This window comes from Vicugna pacos, chromosome 7 (assembly GCF_048564905.1).
Source record: "Vicugna pacos chromosome 7, VicPac4, whole genome shotgun sequence".
NCBI lineage: Eukaryota > Metazoa > Chordata > Mammalia > Artiodactyla > Camelidae > Vicugna > Vicugna pacos.
The window spans coordinates 83077083-83096923 of record NC_132993.1 but is presented as its reverse complement, the minus strand read 5'-3'; the positions used below and the strand labels follow the sequence as shown (position 1 = coordinate 83096923).

Below are 19841 nucleotides of genomic sequence, written 5' to 3'. Positions count from 1 at the left end.
GATAATGATGTGCAATTTCGCCTAGCTACCTTACAGGAGAACTGTAGAAAAGAGTAATTTAATGTTAATAGGTTCTTTGAAGATGAAAAGCACTTCATAATTGCTCACTTCTATTATATTTTAAAAACCCATCTCAGAGATACTCCTCTTTCCTTAAGCTCATAACTTCGATAAATTAAAAATAATTATCCTTTCTCAGCCTGATTATTCGAGTGCATAAAATATGATGTTCCCACGCAACGTATATTTCCAGGCTGTACCCAATATTACTGTCAGTTTTTTTTGACCTGTATTTTTTTTTTCTTAACCTCTCACATATTGGTAAGTTGAGTGAAAAATCTCTTGTTTCTGCCTGGGGTAATTTCAGTTCTTTGTGTGACAACTGTACGAATGTCTAGCTTTCTCCTCACTCTCTCTGCGGGGGCTCTCAGAGCTGCCAGCATCTTTGACAATGTTTCTCCAAGTGTGACCACCCTTCCTTTGGCATCAGATTCCCTGGGGAGGAGGGGAGCGGTGCTTGTTCAAATACAGGGGCCTGGAAATGAGACTTTCTGTGGGGTGGGTTCTGGGAATCTACCTTTAAAACAAATTCTGCACTTGCTGACTGAAGTTTGAGAACTCCAGGCTCCAAGTTCCACATTCTTTTTTAAGATGGAAAAAAAAAATGATGTGAAGGTCAGAAGTGAAGTTTCACCTTAGGCATCAGCCATAGTGGTTCACGCATGGGCATCAGAGAAGGCACGGTGTTCAAAGACACATCTCTTCCAAAAGCAGAGGATATGAGTGTCCTGCTTGGCTCCCTCTCAGCCCGCTTACCTGCATCCATGCCTCCTCCCGCCCCACTAAATGGGGGGGGGGTTCTTTTTTTGTCCCAAGCGAATCCCTTCATGTGTCCCCTCTCTGCAGTTGTGCCTCTGTAACCCACCCTGGACAGGATGTTCCCCCCAGGCCAGAGAAGGACGGGGGCTGCCCAGGTCTCAGAGTTTCTCTCTCCACTCGGGCCAAGATCTTCTTCCCTCCTGCCTCCTAGGGCTCCTGGTCCACCCATTTTCCATCCTCTTTATTAATTCAAGTCTGTCCCTCTCTTTTGATATTATCTCCTCCAAAACCTTGCGCCCTTGCTGCTGCCTCACTTAAGTGAGCTTCCAGAAAGAGCAGTTTTCAGAATGATGGATGGCTAATAAAGATGGAAGCAAGCAGAACTCCCTGGGAAAAGCGAACACCCAGCTCAAACAGCGGGGGCAAGTGCCCACAATAATGTCCTTGCACTGGAGCTGCTCTGGAGTGAGTATTTGCAATGTGGGGTTGAGTCTTTGCAACATTTCCCTGCTCCTTGCTCCCACGCCACGCCCAGCATGGTTTGCTCTCCCTCTGCTGGGGGCACATTCTTGCCCGCTGAGTTCAGGGTTTGGCCCTAAGCTAGTCTCTCATCTCTGCAGCTAATAGTGGGTTCGGCTGGGCCCGGGCATCCCCATCAGTGGTTTTGCTTTGTAATTGTTCCCTCCTGGTCTGGGGGGTGACTGAGGCGTGGCATCTGGTCCTCCTGCAGGCCTGCAGGGAGGGAGAGGGTGGCCTGCTGCTGGGCAGGTGATAGCACCGGACCAGACCAGACAGGAACCCCCTCTCTGACACCCCCACCCCCTCCACCGCCCGCCCTGCCCCCAGCCAACCAGAAACACTATGGGAATCCTGATTCCCAGGGGGCGTGGCCTCGTTCCTAGCTCCGCCCCTCATTGGAGTCCAGGAGGCAGCTGTCCCAGGAAGCAAATGATTAAAGCCAATGGGAAGTTCTCTTCTGGATTGATCTGAAGGGAATTGGAGCATGGACTTGGCTCAGGGGCCTGACCACACCGTGACTCCGGCCTGGTCCCTGCTCAGAGGCTGGATTATGCTGGTCCTGTAACCAGAGATGCTTGATATCTGACTTGTTTCAATGTTGTGCGTGTTTTTAAAGGACTACAAGCCACAGAAATATTCTTTATTCTGAAAAATACTGCTGCCTGTGTTCAGCTATGTGACACTTTTTATTTTCCTATCTTTTTCCGTCTGGGGACATGAAAGCAGTGTGTCTCAACAGGGAGACATCAGGCAATGTCTGGAGATATTTTTGGTCGTTATAATTGGCGGTGATGGCAGGACTGGAACTGGTGAGCAGAGACCAGGGATGCTGTTCAACATCCTCCAACACACAGGACCACCCCCACAATAAGGAATTATCTGGGGGTAGCGGTAAAGCTCAGTGGTAGAGCATGTGCTTAGCATGCGCAAGGTCCTGGGTTCAATCCCCAGTCCCTCCACTGACAAAAACAAACCCACAAACAGAAAAATTACACACACACAAAGAATGATCTGGCCCCAAATGTCAATAGCACCACGATTCAAATTAGAGAGGAATTTAACCTAATTGTTTGGTAGCCAAGCAGGGTGTGCTGCCATCATTAACTCAACAGTCCATCCTTTTCCAACTGCATTGAACTACTGTCTCTGTCCTATATTAAAATCTTGTGCATCCTTAGGTCCATTTCGGGATAATGTAAAGTGTTTAAAAAGAGCGCCCTGTCTAATAGTCTGGAAAATCTTACTAGAAGTTTCTCGCAAGTTCTGAAGAAAGTTAAGAAATGGACAGAGCCACACGTGGACACGCACATTTTGTGGTGATTCTCTACGAATTCATGCCCGAGAGCTTCTCTAGGGCATCGCTAGGAAGGCTAGAAAGGGGAGTCAGCCAGAAAGGGGTCCCAGGAAGCACTGGCAGGTGTCAAGAGGGAATCGGGGACCACTGTTGGGATGGTGTGGGGGACGCGGGAGCTCCTCTCTCTGGTCCTTGACTCAAATGAAAACGACACATTGAGCTAGTCTGTCGGGGGCCCTTGGGGATTGAAGGACCAGTGAGAGCCAACAGAATCTCGTGATCTTGTGGTTTCTAGCTACTAATTCAGACTCTGCCGATGAAGCAAAGGATATTTAAAGGGTGTTATCCCGGACTTCTTAAATTCCATAAAACTCTGCAATTATCCTTAATACCCACTTGGCCAAACTTTAAACATGCTTGAAGGAGTTCCCCTTCCTCCTTCCACCTCCCTTTGCTAAAGACCTGAAAGCAGAAGATTTTTTGCCACCCAAGTCGTGTCTGCTTAGAAAGGGAGAGGTCAGAGGTCAGAGTTCAGGGCGGGGGCAGAAGGAGTCTAGGGAGAAGACTGGCTTGCAGTTAGCAAAGGCTCTTGGAGATTTTGGCTTCAGAGGTCCCGGAATTTCTCGTTGTGACACTAGTAGCGTTTGATCTGTCACCATCACTGACAGGAACGGAGCCCAGGGAACTTTGGGTGGTTGTACAGAAACTGATCAAACAGCATCAGATTTGAAACTGATTAAACAGCATCAGATTGAAACCGTCTCACACTGACCATTATGTAAAGCGTGATTCATCACAATTACGTCTCAAAATGTCACAGGCTAATACTTCAAACCAACAGAGCACGTGGCCACCCTGGCATTCTTCCTCAGAATGGAGAAGTTCACCCATTTCAATCGTTCCGTGCATCTTAGATTTGCTCTGGGAAGAGTGGCATTCAGAATCACTGAGGCAGAAAAAGAATTTCCAGCCACGATTTCAGAGAGAACAATTAGTAGGCACTTAAATGACACTCCACAATGACCAGTGTTTTCTGAATCCCAAATATTCTGAACTAAACATTGAAATGAGATGGGAACTGTCATAACCAAGGAGTTTCAACTGAAAAGTGTTCCCTCTTTTCTTCCAACCACCCATCCAACCACCCAAGCAATCATCCTCCCTTCTTCCCTCTCTCCTTCTTGTCCTCCTTTCTTTCTTTCCTTCCTTCCACACATATTTATTGAGTTTCAAGTTTATGACTAGGAAAGCAAGACCTCGGTCTCACAGGGCTCACATTTTAGGGGGAGAGACAAATGGTACTGAGTTATAAATACATAAATACATTTTCTTTCAGATCATGATAAATGCTGTCAGTATCATAAATGTTAAGTTGGAGAGTTATAAATGGCTGGGCTATTTTAACTTCAGTGCCCAGGGAAGGCACTTGGAGGAGATGTGTCAGTTGAAATGTGAATTTTTACTATTCAAGCATAAAAGCTTGAATATATATGCATTTTGTGCTATTCATAACTTATTAGACATAAAAATGAGTCTGGAGCTTTTCAGATTTGTAGCTTTGTTTATGCTTATTATTCAAAATATATGAGAACTCTTTACCTGGCATTTTTGTATACATCCTTATGCAAATAGGAAATTTCATTCACTGAACTTCCCACTGTCTATGACCCATCACTAAGTCTTGCTCATTTGTTCATTCTCCTTCTGAAATAGCTTTCCATTCCCACTGCTCCTGCCCCAGTTTGATTTTTTATCCTCTTGTCAAAGAACTACTTCAAAGAACCATCGCTTAAGTGACACCCTCATTGCCCACTCCAATTCAACTACTTGCAACCAGAGTTGATTTTCTGAAATACAGATCTGATCAAGGCACTCCTCTACCCTCCAAATCATCGCCATCTTCATGATAAAATCCAAACTCCCTGGATGCCATCAAATGCCCTTCCCCATCTGTAAAAGGTGCCTTTACAGTCTCTTCCTCTATTTTGCAGCCACACCTGCCCAACATCTGCTTGGTCACCTGCCACCCTGCTGTGAATATTGGGGCTCTCTACCTGGACATTCCCTGTCCCCATCTCTGCCAGCCTCATTCATTCTTAAAGCTCCTCGTACCTACTACTACTTACCATATAATGTGGGAAGTTCTATAATAGAGGTATGCATGCATTTATCATGTTGTATTGTAATTTTCCCAATGAAATATCGGTCTTTGCCTCAGTGTGGGGACCTGACGCTGGAGCCAGGTTTTCTGGGTTCTGATCCCAGCTTCCCAGCTTGGTCTGTGACTATCTCTGCACCTTTCATTACATCTGTACCTTCTTTTCTTCATCCGTAAAAGCAGTATAACTCAGTAGTACCCGGGTTATAGTGTTGTCAGATGAACGTGTCTAGAACCGGGCTTGGCACGTTGAACAAGTTTTCAATGTGTGTTTTGCCGCTTAGTTTTATATTAACTTCTGCATCTCCAGGGACATAAAATCAGGATACAATGGTGATTACAAGAATAAAAAGATCAGCCTATGAGCACCTCATTAATACGTAAATGACATAATCATAATAAAAGATTGAGCATGTAGAATTGGAAATATTACTTCAAGATTTCTGTAGTCAAAGACACGTACAGTAGACACAGTTTAGCAACTGGCGATATTTCTAGGGGATGGATTGAAAGTTCCGAACCATATGGGTTTCCCACCATTTTCTGTCCTCCTCTGTGAGGAGGGGGCAGGCTGCTATGGGCTGCAGTATCTGGAGACCCCGTTGCTCTCTGGTTAATTGATGGCTTGGCCAATGGGACTGGAGGGTGGACAGAGGATATTGAGATATTATTTCTCTCTCTGTCTGACTCAGGGCTGGCAGGGCTGTGTCTACCTGTGACCGCAGCTCCCGTGGGAGGCTCAGCAGGGATCCAGCTCCATCCCCTCCTTCTTCCCTGGCACGAGCATTACCTTTGAAGATTTTGACCGGTCCTTATCAACTTGGAAAGTCAGTGGTACAAATGTTGCCAGAGTTGCTCCAGGTCTTTGCTCAAAACCGGTCAACCCTCTACCTTTAGCAGGAGTTAATATACATCTTTAAGTTAAAGGGCCCAGAAATAAGAAAGAAGTACAAACAAGCAAACAAAAAAAACCCCAGGGGAACCAGCTGAGACCAAGATGTCTATGAATCTGACCTCCAACAGACCCAGAGTCTCATCATACATTGATTTGACTACATATTTGCATATTAAATGACACATCTACCAGCAGCCATGACCGGACATTAAGGACCAGAAAGGATAGAAAGCGGGTGGCACCCTCTTCCCCGGTAGACTAATGCATATGCCCCCCTGTACCTCTGGGCCGGGCACTTCCGGGCTTCTGACCTCCATCCAGAGAACCTGGCTAATTCTTACAACATCCCTGGAGTGTCCTTCCCCTACGTACTCAAGTGTAGCTGACACACTGACATGGCCTCATCCAGCCAGAGATGAGCAGAGACAACGGAGCTTGGTTGAGAGCAGGGGCTGGGCAGCTGGCGAGGTGCCTTCCCCAGTTGGAAAGTCACTGAGGCCACTCTCAAGTGGCAATGAGCAGGCCAGAAGTGCGGCCAGTCTTCTGTGCTCTCCATCAGGCCCCTGCGGCTGCACAGAGACGTGCCTGATCCCAAGGTTTCCACTCGATCGCTGGGTCCCATTCATGCCACCAAGGTGCTCGCCCCTGTGAACCTCTGTCACCATCCAAACGCAGCTCCCTTGGCCATCCGAATGATCATCTCCCTCTGCTACCCTAAGCTCTGTCCTCCCAACTCTGGGCTATAAAGCCCTGGGAGCCCCTTTCTGTTGCCTGCACACCCTATCTGGCCTCCGCCTTCTCAGACTGCCTCCTTCCCCGGGCAGCTCTCCATCTAAGCACCTCCTGCACTCACCCCACTCCTCCCGGGCTGAGCTGTCTGGCCACTCCGTCTCAGCTTCCCTCAGGGACCCTGGGCTCTGCCCACCCCTCGCACATCAGCTCTGTGCACCTCTCTGCAAGCTCTCACCTCCTGGCCCGGCTGAGCCCCTCCGCCTGTGCTGGCATCTCCCAAACCTCAGTTTCCAGTCCAGCTCCCATCCCAGTTACTGGGGCCACAGTTCCAGTTACATATTAATATATCCATCTGTATTTACTTTTTAAAGACATTTTAATTTTTATCTTAAATTTTTTTTTAATTTGGGGCATAGGTAATTAGATTTCTTTCTTTCTTTGTTTTAATGGATGTCCTGGGTTCAATCCCCAGGACCTTGTGCATGTTAGGCATGTGCTCCACCACTGAGCTAGACCCTCCCCCAGTTCTGTCTGTATTTATAATGGAAACTGCAAATTCTACCTGTCAAAGAGCGAACTCCTCATCTTTCCTCTACGCATCGTCTACTTCATGCAACACCCATCATGGTTAATTGTCCCACCCCACCCCACTGTGCAACCAGAAACCTTGGACATGCTCTGGATTTCTCTCTCCCTCACCTCGGCATTCAACCCGGGAACCAGCTCGTTCAGTCTCGCCCTGCGCTGAGATGTTCCAAAGTCAGGTCCCTCCTCCCTGGGACCCTGCTGCCCCTGCTTCGCGTGTGGCCCCTGTTTCTCCCCTTGACGTAGCAACAGTTTCAGAGCTGGTCTCACTCTTGCCAGTCTTACTGCCTCAAAATCCTCCCCATGTTATGGCCAGATTTATTTTCTAAAACTCAAATCCATCAACAGTATACTCTGCCCTCTCCTCCATCTCCAGATTCGTTCCCACCACAACCCCAGATCTCCGGTGCTCTCTGATCCACCTGCACTGTTCACTGAAAACTTCATTCCCTCTCATGCCTTTTAATTCTTGCTTCCAATGTGTGCTCCTTGAAACGTCTTTTCTCCCTTCTACTGCTGACTCTCCTACTCAACTGTCCCTCGAGACTCGACACAACTGTCTCCTCTTTTCGTGAGATCCCCGGACTTCACTCCCCACCCCCCATTCTCTGCCTTGGACTGACAGAGACAGTTTCCCTTGTGATTTAATACAATTCTAACATGTGTCTTGGGCTTATCCACATACACACACACACACGCAGCCCTATTTTACGGCAAGACGCAGAAGCTGACATTCACTGTATGACAGACCATCGGTCCAAAATCAAAGAATTTCAAACCCATGAATACTTTTGAGAAGCCTCCACTGGGAACTCTCAGGATTTTAATAGAATTATTAATATTCAGGACCTGTGTCTCCTTACCTTAGCATCTCTTCAGAAGGCAATTCCAGTATCTTACATCAGTTTGCAGGGACAGGAAATTCACAGCATCTTTAGTAACTTATCTGGTATTCTGGGTAAAGATGGACACAGAGCCTTCCTTCTGGTGCCCCGTTATTAACTCTCATCCTACCCCCTTGGGATTTCAGACACACTGCTCCAAACACAGTGGCCCTCTGGAAAGACTACTGACTCCTGACCAAGAAAGACCAGAAAGCTCAAACACAAGATGGTGAAAATTCCTGCTCTTACCATTCAAGGTGGTTTTCCACAAACGCGGACATGGGGCTGATCTGCACGGTGTAAGTGTCATTGGCCGAGTACTCGAAAAGTCCGTAGTAGGGGTTGAAGAGCTCCTGAGACAAAAGGAAGAAGAACTCTCGCGAAGGACCACTGTAGTCCAGGCTGCAAAGGAAGCAGAGGCCCGGGAAGCTCATTACGTGTGGGAGGCGGGGGACCGTTTCCACGCGGGGCCTGGTGGGCCCTGTCTCATTCGGTGCCGGGGAAGCAGAAGGCAGCCTCTGCTCTTTACGGTGGATCCCAGTGGGAATACAATTTGCAGGGGAGAATGAAGGCGCTGTGATGGGTTTGGGGATGGTGGCCTTACTAGATGAACTCTTTTTTAATTTGATTTGATTTATTTTTATTTTGGGGGGTAGGTACTTAGGTAATTTTTCTTATTTATTTTTTTAATGGAGGTACTCAGGATTGAATGCAGGACCTGGTACACTCTAAGCATGTGCTGTACCACTTGATCTATACCCCACGTCTAGATGAACTCTTGGTGATGAATTAATGAACTCTTATGACAGTGTTCCTTAACTTTTTTTCCCCATCTTATAATATCTATTGGATAAAACACACAGCTGGTCCATTAAAAACAAAGGCTTTGTGGTGGGAGGCACAAAAGAATTTCCTGTGATGGTGTGTGTGTGTGTGTGTGTGTGTGTGCATGTGTATGAATTGAAAAAACTTCCAAGTTCACTCTGATACACCCTTCTAGGTGGGTCTGCCCTCCACGGTTGAGATGGTTTGCCATGAAATCACAGAAATGATGTGGAAAGTCTGGTATGTGGTCATCCGTGTGCCCTCCCGGGGGAAGAGTTCTTTAACCACACACTCAGAAGTGTACACCACCTGAAAAATCAAAGATCCAGTAGCTGAGGTCTGTATCTTTGGCTTCTCCTTTGACCAAGTAACCTCAGACTCTGAAACATACCAATGATCTCAAGCCTTTGAAGAACGTGAAGCCTAAAGCTTGGCAATCCCTGGGGAGAAAGGCGTCCTGATCAGAATCACCTTGGGGCAGAGGCTTAGAGCCTCCCGCTCCTTCTGGAGCAAAATCACCCGAGATCTGGGGGCCCTGGTCCACCCACCCTGAGGGGACCACGTCAAGTTGCTGGAGCCTCACCCCTCTTCTCCGACGAAGGTGATGTAGAGCTTGTTTCGCTGGAGCTCCTTCCGGGAATAGGCCATCACCTGATTGAAGGTTCCCTCCAACAGGTGGTCCCGACGAATGATGAGCCTGGGAAGGAGAGGAAGCCACGTGGGCGGTGAGGCGGGGCTCCGGCTCAGACGCTGGGGAGTGCTGCAGGCGGGCTGTGAGGACCCAGGCTGATGGCCTCACTCCACAGCTTCCTCAACAAGGTGCAGTTTCCATCAGCGCAGCCATGGAATTATGCTAACACTTTTCAAAGCACTGGGGGCACAGGACTACATGGACCCTTTTATAATGAGGTACCTTCCATCACACTGGACCACTGTTAGGATTCTTTTTGATCAATTCCAGGAAGAATCTCTTAAGTTGGATTCCTGCATTTGGGTGCGGCTTTTTAAAACAAAAATAATAAACTCAGGGGGGAAAAGCACAACTTTTTACTTAGACCCCAAGGAGAAAGTTACAAAGAGGCCGTGAATTTGATGAATGAGTTAAATTTATCTCAAGGTTATGAAGAGGAAATTCTATGATTTTTAAATTGAGTTCAAGATTCCTTGTTTTCTAAAAAGATCTACCATTGATTTTATATGTGGGTTTAAAAGGTTTTGTCTGAGATGACTGGATAAAGAAGTTGTGGTACATTTATACAATAGAATACTACTCAGCCATAAAAAAGAATAAGATAATGCCACTTGCAGCAACATGGATGGACCTACAGATTGTCATTCTAAGTGAAATAAACCAGAAAGAGAAAGAAAAATACCATATGATACCACTCATATGTGGCATCTACAAAAAAGAAAAAAAGAGGACACTATGAGCTCATCTGCAAAACAGAAACAGACTTGCAGACATAGTAAACAGTCTTGTGGTTACCAGGGGAAAGCAGGTGGGAAGGGATAAGTTCGGGAGTTTAACATTTGCAAATGTTAGCCAGTGTATATAAAACTAGATTTTAAAAAATTTCTTCTGTCTAGCACAGGGAACTATATTCAGTATCTTGTAATAACCTTTAATGAAAAAGAATATGGAAATGAATACACGTATGTATATGCATGACTGGGACACTGTGCTGCACACCAGAAATCGACACATTGTAACTGACTGTACTTTGATTCAAAAAAAAGAGAAAAGAAATGAAAAAAAAAAACTTTTGTCTGAAATCTACTGTTCTTTCTGTCTCTCCTTCCCTTTCCTTCCCTTCCAGCCTTCCTTCCAATTTCTTAACTTCCTTTCTTCTTTCTTTCCAACATCCTCAATTTTTCTTTCCTCCTTTCTATGTGCATGACTACTGTCACACCATGGTATCCAATCTCCAAAATAAATAAATAAATAAAATCCTACAGAGTCACAGGGGAGAAAAGGATGATAAAATCTACCATGTGAATTCAGCAGTGAGGACTGGAGCACTCACTTAATTTTCCCTGGACCCTGACCAAATCCTTTGGCTTCCAGTTTTCGGTAGAAATTGCGGAGTTTGGCCTCAAAGTCTCTCCTGTAGGGTGACGGGGCTCGTGCGCTGGCTCTCTGTAAACCTGCGGAGAGAAGCCATTTTTACTGAACAAGTCATGACAAGGGTCAGCAGAGGGAGGGCCACTCAGAGGCACATTCCCGTGTCTTCATACATTTCTTCTCTAAGCACTTTCCCTTGATTTCTGTCACTCCTTTGAGTACTTTTATAATAAATAGAAATAATATAATTAAGAGAAAACTGAATTCCGATGACAATAAACATGTATGTCTTCTACTCCATTTCAAGTTGTGTTTTTCTTCAAAATACCTTGATAAGCCTATTTCTTGGCTTAATTGTTCTTACATATTTTCAAACAATATAAATCCAACCAGACTCTTCTAAGCTGCAATTGTATCATAAAGCAATCAGGGTTGTAATATGTGTGTGTGTTGCACAACTCTTAACTATATTTATATTGATGCTAAAATAAACATGCATGCCCATGAGGGCCCAGAGCATTGAAGAGTTTATGTTAGATTACCTTGCACCACCACAACAAGATTAATAATATTATTATTAATAATAATTCCTTGACTCTTTATAGAAGACAGTTGTGTATCACTTAGAGTGCTTTGTGAATGATTTATTATCTTTACTTTTTAATGAAAAAAAAAAGGAATGGAAAAATAACATTCTTCTCCAAGTTTCACAGATGGCTAGAATCACAATTTACCCTTTCAATAACTGTTCATTAGTCTATATTCCAGGTATTGCATTTATAATCCAGCGAAAACTGAAACCACCAAGCTCACAGAAATGAGAATATAATTACAAGTTGAAATGACTGTTGCCTGTGAAGGACAGGAACTTGGTTCTTTGAGATCACAGAATACTCTGGCCCAGTTCAGAAAGCCTTTCCTGAGGAATAGCTGAAGAATAAATAGGCATGAATTAGATGGAGTGAGTTTGGAAAGGTTTCCATCTAACTGAGAGAAGAGATGAGCTGGGAGAAGAGTAATCTAGGGAGAGGACCAGCATGTGCAAATGTACTGTGGCAGAATGGAAAGCAGTGCTCTCGTTTATCTGGAGCACAGTGTGCCAGGACCAAAGTGATGCCAAACAAGGCTTGAGAGGTGGGCAGGAGACAGACCAAATGGGATAAGGTACACCCTGCTAAGCAATTTTGTTTAATGTTAAGCACAAAAGGAAGCCATTGTATGGGGGCTGACATGATGTGTCTTAAGTTATTAAAAACATCAGTCTTTCTGCAGTAGAGAGAAAAGCTGGATTCTGCCCAGGGTGGATTTAGACAGTCTAAACTAGACTAGGGTGGTGTCAGTGTAGATGAGACGTCATAGATTGGAGATGAGTTTAGGAAGCAATGAACCAGATATAGGTAGTGAGGCAAAGGTGAGTTTCCAATAGTGTAACAGAATGGGCTGTGGCGACACTCACTGGGCTGGGAAACAACGGAAGAAGAACAAATTTGTGGGGAGATCATGAACTTGGTCTTTGATGGTGGGACCTCTGAATGCTTAATTGGAAAGAGACATAGCTTGAGAGAGAGGAGAAAAAAGTTGACACTGAGTGTTGAGGATGGTAGGAAGGGAAGGATGAATCTGCAAAGGAGGCCGAAGACGTAGATGAGATGCCTACAGTGGTGTCACAGAAGCTAACTGAAGAGGTGACTTAAGGGGGACAGCCATCAATAATGCTAAATATGGCTGAAAGATCAGGGGGAGGGCTGAGAATTACCCCCTGGACTGGGTGCCCAGAGGCCCTGGTCACCTTAGTGAAGACACCTCTTCTCATGCACAGGTCTGAGTTGGGGGACTTGGGGGCAGGTTTGGTAGGCTTGTATGATTGGCAGCAGGCATCTGAGAAGGCTTCTGCCTAAGAGCTTCAATGCTCTCCGTGAAGGAAGAAAGGGCCAAGATTTTCCAGGAGAGAACAAGGGGGTGGAGGTTTGAGAGGAGCAGAAATGTCTGAAACAGCAGTAGAGGAAAGATTAAGTTCACCAAAGAAATGTGGTTGAATTTTCTTTTGAGTGTTCACAGTCCATGAGAGGTGAGAGATGGCCAATTTATAATTGACAACCTGCCCTGTCAGGTGAATTCGCCCAAGAATGCCTGACTACAGATGCAGAGGAAACAGACAGAAGATGATCTCAGGGTGGAGTTCTGCGAATGATATGGAAAGGATCGGGGATTTCAGGGCACTGGCAAGGGTGGCACTGAAATGATGAACCATGGACTCTGTGCTGGATGAGGGAGGGGCAGTGAGAAAGGGAAGGAGGGGCGTCCGTGAACCGGAGGTCCTGATGAGTGCAAAGGGTGGTACTAGGGAGGGCAGTTGAATGGGCTTGTTGGATGGGAGTAGGATGCCTGAGTCAGTGATCTCAGAGATGGTAACAAGGGCAGGAAGGTGACAGGGGACAGGTGGGTGACGTGGAGGAGGACAAGGTTGGGGCAGACGAGGAAGTTCAGAAACTGGGAGGCCAGGGAACTGAACGGGTGCCCTTGTGGCTGTTGGAGTCATCCGGGATGGTGGAAGGACTTGGGGAAGAGAGGGAGGCTGTGAGATGAGTGCTGTGGTCCTTGAGAGGGAGAAAGAGGCTGGGAGATGACAGCAAGTAGGAAGGGGGTTGAAGCAGAGCAGTGTTAGCAAGGATGCTCGGAGGGCACTGGCCCCACCGGCGGGCCCTGTAGCACCTGACGTGCGAGGGAACCAAGAGCCACCACTTGCAAAGGAAAGTGCCTTTGGTGAAACGCCAGGTTTCAGGACACAGTGGGAACTAGAATACAAGCCTATAGGTGCAAGTGTAATTTTCTGCCCAGCAGATGACAGTGCATTTTACAATGTGACTTTCACCACTGCTGGTACTACCACGGTGCCTGTGGTCACGACTGGGCACTTTTCTAATAACTCATGCTTTACAAAGTTGGGATAAACGTCTGATTCACTATCTCTGCCTCTGAGTGCATTTCATAAAGGCCTAGAAAAATGGAAGCTGTAAAATTTCCCGTCAAAATATTTGGACCACATAATCTAGGACCCCGTAGTCAAAGCTAGGAGAGAAAACGATTAAGCACTTTGACAGAATGAATTGGGTAATTGGATGCATGGTGTTAATCGTCTTTATCAGGAAAGATGGTTCCTTTTATAAAACTTCTCCAAGTCATTCTCATTTAGCAACTAAGTCTTTATACTTTCTTATTTTTCTATTTGCATTATGATCTCTCCCCTGTGTAATGATGTTAAAATTATACTCTACTGCCAAAGGTTTGGACCAAAGCGTAGACATGCTGTCAGGTTGGGACAATCTCTGCAACAAAAGGGCAGCTCCTCAGGCAGACCCACAGGCCCCCACAGATGGAAGGCTCTGCTCCCCAGAAATAAGTCATCCTGTGCCCTGGAAACAACTGATTATCCCAATACTGACTCTGACCAAGCTCCCGGTCCTCCTTTTCCCAGGCTGTGTTGTCTCAGTTATGCTGTATGTCGGAGGCAGCACACGTGACACATTTTTTCTACAATGCCGGTGACACAAGTGTATGGAGGAAGGCACAACAGGGAGACACGGACTTAAAAACAGACGTTGGCAACTAGCAAAACTACCGCTAAGAAACTGTTCTGAACAACATGACGGGGATGAGCCGCACGAAAAGATGCTCTAGCTTTACAATCTTATGTTACTGGTGAAAGGGAGGTGGGAGGGGATACATTTGGAGTTTGAGATTTACAAATGTTAGCCACTATATATAAAAACAGATTTAAAAAATTTCCTTTGTATAGCGCAGGAAACTATGTTCGATATCTTGTAATAACCTTTAATGGAAAAAAATATGAAAACGAATATATGTATGTATATGCATGACTGGGACAGTGTGCTGCACACCAGAGATTGACACAATGTAATTGACTGTACTTCAGTGAAAAAAGATAAAAGATGCTCGAGTTTTAGAGACCTGTGGCTGTACTGAGGGGCACTAGCTGAGTGAGACACCCCTTCTGAGGGGTGGACTGTATTGCTGGATCCTGTTTCTCATCTCAATTTCCCCACTGGCTTCAAAAGCCAAGTTTGGACTCTACCCCTAGGGGCTGTGAGACAGGAAGTGACTAGATTTTTCAAACTAACTTCCTTCATTCAATTTTAAAGCTATAAAAATAAATTTGGGCTTACCCCAAACACCCATGACAGGGGGATATGGAAAACCAAGCCAATGGGGACAAACGCTTCAATATCTGGATCCCGTTCCGGGAGTATGGATTTGACTGAAGCTAATTCTCTTGATGAAGCCAGGACATAATGCCTTCTTTTTTTGCTAAAGAGTTCAACATGTATTTCCTCATTTCTGAGGAAAGAATTTTTGTACCATGAGTAAATTCATTCTAATACATAGAGGAAATTTTAGGGGAACAATTTCACATGATGTTAAAAAAAAAACTCTTTGGCCAGCAGTGTGGGAGGGTTCCCTTCCCTCCACGCCCTCTTCAGCATTTCTTGTCTGTGGACTTTTTAATGATGAAATAGATAAACAGAAAGGTTCTACACAAGGTATAGCACAGGAATATATCTTGTAATAACCTATGATGAAAAAGAATATGAAAAGGAATATATATACATATATATATAAAATATGTATAACTGAAACATGATGCTGTACACCAGAAATTAACACATTATAAACTGACTATATTTCAATAAAAATAATTTAAAAAAAGAAAAAGAAAAAAAGCTCTTGGGCATTTTCGTGGGGACCTAATGGTGGTTCCTAGTGAGCATATAACCTAGTAAATCCTTTACAACTTCACAAAAAGTTACTAAAATTAGTATCTAATAACATTCTGAGTCATAAGGCACAATATTTCAGAAAGAGCTTTTCTGTTTTAAATGCTTGGAGACTGTGTTTAAAATGCAACAGCAACTTAAAGCAGGGAACAACAGACTTTTTCTGTAAAGGGTCAGATAGTAAATATTTTTGGCTTTTTGAGCCATATGGTCCTTGTTGCTACTACTAAACCCTGCTGTTGCAGCACGAAAGTTGCCACAGAAAATACAGAAATAAACAAGTGTGGCTGGGTTCCGATAAAATTGTATTTATAGACACCGAAACTTGAATTTCATGTAATTTTCACATGTCATGAAATATGGGTTTTGTAAAAAAAAAAAATAATTCCAAATCATTTAAAAATGTAGAACACATTCCAGCTTGGGGGCATTACCAAAATATTGGTGGTAATGTGTCAACACCTAATTTAGATAGTGTGTGTATGATCTGAAAATGGAAAGACATTTTCATCTGCTGGAAACTCAGGCGGCCGCTTGCAGGAGAGAGAGCTCCAGAGCATCACGTTACCTGGGGAGTTCTGAGGTGAGGAGCAGGGTGAACAGCGGGGAGAGAAGCTGTACCCAGGGTGGAAGGCAGCCTGCAGGGGGACATAGGACATAATCTCTTCTTCAAAGAGACTGCAAAGGAAAAAAAAAAAAAGTTAGTTCTATGTCCAGGAGAGAACGTTCATGAATTGGGGTAAAAGCAGTTACAATTCTCACAGGGCAACCAAAGCACTGAGATTCACTTAGACAGGCGCAGCCCAGCATGGAAACTCTTCCTGTTATTTTAAACCCTGATTAATCCTACAACGAGGTTGCCATCAAGCACCGCAAGTAGCTTTTGGTACCCTAGCTGTGAATGTAAAGGCGGTGATGGACAGCAGGGAGGGCATTGGGTGGGGGGGTGCCCTACTGCCTGTGGTGGCCACTGGAATCCTCTAGAACAAACAACAAGTGTTTCAGTCTGGGCTGTGGTGGAGAACTGCCCAGAGCCGCTTTCCCAGTTGCTTTTTCCAGAACTGTTTCAGGCTTAGCCCCTTACCTCAGCAAAATGACCAGATCTGCATCACAGGACAACTTTTCAAGCCCATGATTACCCTCGGTCCGAATATAGTGGATTTTCTCCCTAGAATAACGCGGGGAAGGAAATAAGAATTACACACTGGCACACAAGCTGGGGAATGAATCCCTTTCTGATCCTGTTTTATTTTTCTCTTCCAAGAGGGCTGAACAGTGATGTTTTAATGTCCAGGGTATTTCAAGGCATTTTAAGTTCACATGGCCAGGTTCCCACGATGCTCTTCTAGAAATTGCCTTTCCTTGCACTGCCTTCTGTGGTGCAGTAATTAAACTTGGGCAGAGTTGACCATCAGTGGAAGTGACAATCACTCAAGCTAAAGACCTTCCGTTCACTCTAAAACTAATCAGCATTTCTTCAAAGCAGAGGACCAGGCTCTGAGGGGAAGGTGGTACAAAGACAAAGAAGATATAGATCCTGCTCTAAAAGGGCTTAGAGTATTCAAAGGAGACATCAGTGCATGATAGAACACAGAAGAGGATGGAAAAATACCTCAGAGGTACAAAAAAGAATGCTATTAAAGTGAGGCAAAAGAAAAACTAGAGTTTGCCTGGATCCATCGAGGCTTTGTGTTTGATTGGAGCTTTTAAGATGGGTTGAAAAGCCCTTAAGAGAGAAGCCATTCCAGGAACGAAAAAGGTAGGAGACGATACAGGCTGTTTGATGGAGGTGGAAGACACCAGAAGGAAAAAACTAGCACAGGACAGAGATACAGGTTACAGCCAGACTTTGGAGACCATGGAAATTGTGCTTAGAAATCTTGACTTTATTATACATACACCATGGGAACCATGGGAAGTTTTTGTTCTTTGGCATTATTTTGTTTTTTGGAGAAATGAAAACGAAAGCCTTTGTTAATGCATTTTGAAATCCTGGAGAGAATACAGAAGTATCTCAAGATCGTTCATTTGGTTCTTCAGTTGCCATGAATTCCCCTCTTACGAGAAGGTTGACATCTTTCCTTAGCATGACTTCTAAAGGCAGAAAGGTTCTGTCAGGACCAGTCCCTTTTTGGAGAGGGACCTCATAATTTCATAAGTAATGGAAGTGCCCCCCCAACAAAGAATTTCCCCTCAAAATTTCATGTAAGAAAGCTGATTTTATAAGTCAGCACATTTTTTCAGAAGCTCTCAGATGATACCCAGATTTCCAGCCCTGTCCCCATCCCCAAACTCATAAGTCTTATCCTATTGGGTAAGAAGGAGAAATGCAAAATCTAGCCCCTTTCATTTGGCCTCGAAAACCTCATGAGGTGGGCACAGGTCTCCCAGTCACAAATCTGGGCTCAATTGCTCAGCGGCCTGGCAGGGGCAGCCAGAGCAGAGATTAGAGGAAGGCAGGGCTGACTAGGGGCCCAGTGAGGGTGAAGGCCACTGCCCTCACTTCATCACAGTGAGGTTAGCATCACATGCCCACCTCTGCCCTCTACCTGATGCCGTGTAGCGTACTTCCTCAAGGACTAAATTCCAGAAAGACTCCTTAGCTGCTTTGAGGTCCCCTAGAAGAGTGTCCAAAAGCTACCATGGTGGCTGGCCCTGAGGACAGATACTCCATGCAAAGTGTTTTTGAAGGGTGTGAGTGACATGTGCTAGAAGAATATAATTCTGTTCCCAGCAGAGTGATTGGCGGTATCTTCTAAGAGACCACTGCAAGGTCCAGGAGCAAGATGATGAGGACCAAACACAGGCCATGGCAGGGAGAAGAGAAAGTAGGGCTGGAGGAAGTGAGGAGGTGAATGTTTAGATGGGAAGATGAAGAAAGAGGCAGAAGTGGAGATGACGGGCAGTTGGGAGGATGGTGGTTCTAATTTACAAAGAGTAAAACCACTGGGGAAGGAGGTGTTGGTGAGGGGGTGGTGGAGGGAAAAAAGAGTGAGTGATCTGTCCTGGCAGGATTAATAAAGATTTGAAGAGCAAAGAGTCTATCTTTAGGTGTTGGTGACTCACTGAGGGAGTCAAAGAAGGTTGCAGTGGTCAGCCAGGTTCAAAAGACCACCAAATGGGAGGCGAGGCGTTAGAGACAGTCACTGCCTGCATCCCTGCCCACCTTTACCTAATCCTTTACACACACCCCCAGTTAAGCATCTCAGTGGTGCTCACACTGTGACCCTGTTTCAGTGATGAGAGGACTGCGGGTAGAGGATTAATTAACATATCCCTCCATCAATGGTCCCTAAGTGCTGGAGCAAGTATTCAAATTCTAAGGGGACACACTTAACCACTATGCATCTCCAGTTCCTGAAAAGCTGGGTAGTAAACTGAAAAAGAAACAGGCTTGAATATCTCGGTGACAAAGTGGGCTCTAAGTTCAGAGGATACTTTCTCTTTTTGTCTCTTTGGGTGGGCATCCTTTCCACATGAAGTGACTGAGAGTTTCAGATACACTCATTCAAAAATGACCGTAATGGACAATAGGGTTTAAGTAGTTAGAACATATACGATGCCTTTTGCTTGCTTGCTTGTTTATTTTTGAATATAGTCATCTAATATCCCGTTTACCATTAAATAATTATATTTTAAAAATAAAAATAACTTATATGGTACTTTATGTAAACAATTGTTTGATGAAACAATTATTTTGCTCCCTTTCTGTGCTTCCCTTCAAATCAGTGGAAATGATTTTAGCATCTTATGAGTAACCTGACAACATGACTGTCTCTGCTTGCAACACTTCAGAGAGCATTAGAACCCCCTGGACCTTTCATTTTAAATATTTAGGTTATAATTTAAGTGCATGAATAAAATTCATCAGAAGCATCTGCCCTGTCTCCACAGAGGTTGTCCGACCTGGAAAACTAGCTGGAGGAGACCTGGAGTTTAGGAGGTGGCGGACAAGCCCCTACCTGAGTGAGTGGTTTCTCGCCAAGCTTGGCTGACGCTCTTGCAGCATTTCAAAAATGTTTGGCTGGCGAAGAAATGCCACAATCTTGTCATTATATGCTGAAACAGACAAAAGTACAGGTTGTGGTTGAGTCTTCAGCCCAGGGGTAATTTCTCTAATGATTGGAAAACGGTTGCTTGATACCAGGATTAATGGAGGAGTTTGAAGGGCAGATCGCATACTGGTCAAAACAAAATGTAAGCTCTTGAGGGTTTTTTCCTGTGACATAAGAGCACTATTATTTTTAAAAGATCAAACCCAACGTGCATCAGATC

The 19841-nt window shown here is 44.9% G+C and overlaps 1 protein-coding gene across 2 annotated transcripts in view; it reads right to left on the bottom strand.

Annotated features, from left to right (window-relative positions):
• The window catches only part of HECW1 (HECT, C2 and WW domain containing E3 ubiquitin protein ligase 1), a 316328-nt gene that overhangs the window by 33430 nt on the left and 263057 nt on the right, over nt 1-19841 (bottom strand). For both annotated transcript variants that reach the window (XM_072965253.1, XM_072965254.1), the window contains 6 exons: nt 19529-19625; nt 16651-16734; nt 16135-16244; nt 10736-10856; nt 9295-9408; nt 8136-8288 (listed from right to left, as the gene is read on the bottom strand). In XM_072965253.1, the coding sequence (XP_072821354.1) occupies nt 8136-8288; nt 9295-9408; nt 10736-10856; nt 16135-16244; nt 16651-16734; nt 19529-19625 (679 nt within the window). The remainder of the gene's footprint in view (nt 1-8135; nt 8289-9294; nt 9409-10735; nt 10857-16134; nt 16245-16650; nt 16735-19528; nt 19626-19841) is intronic.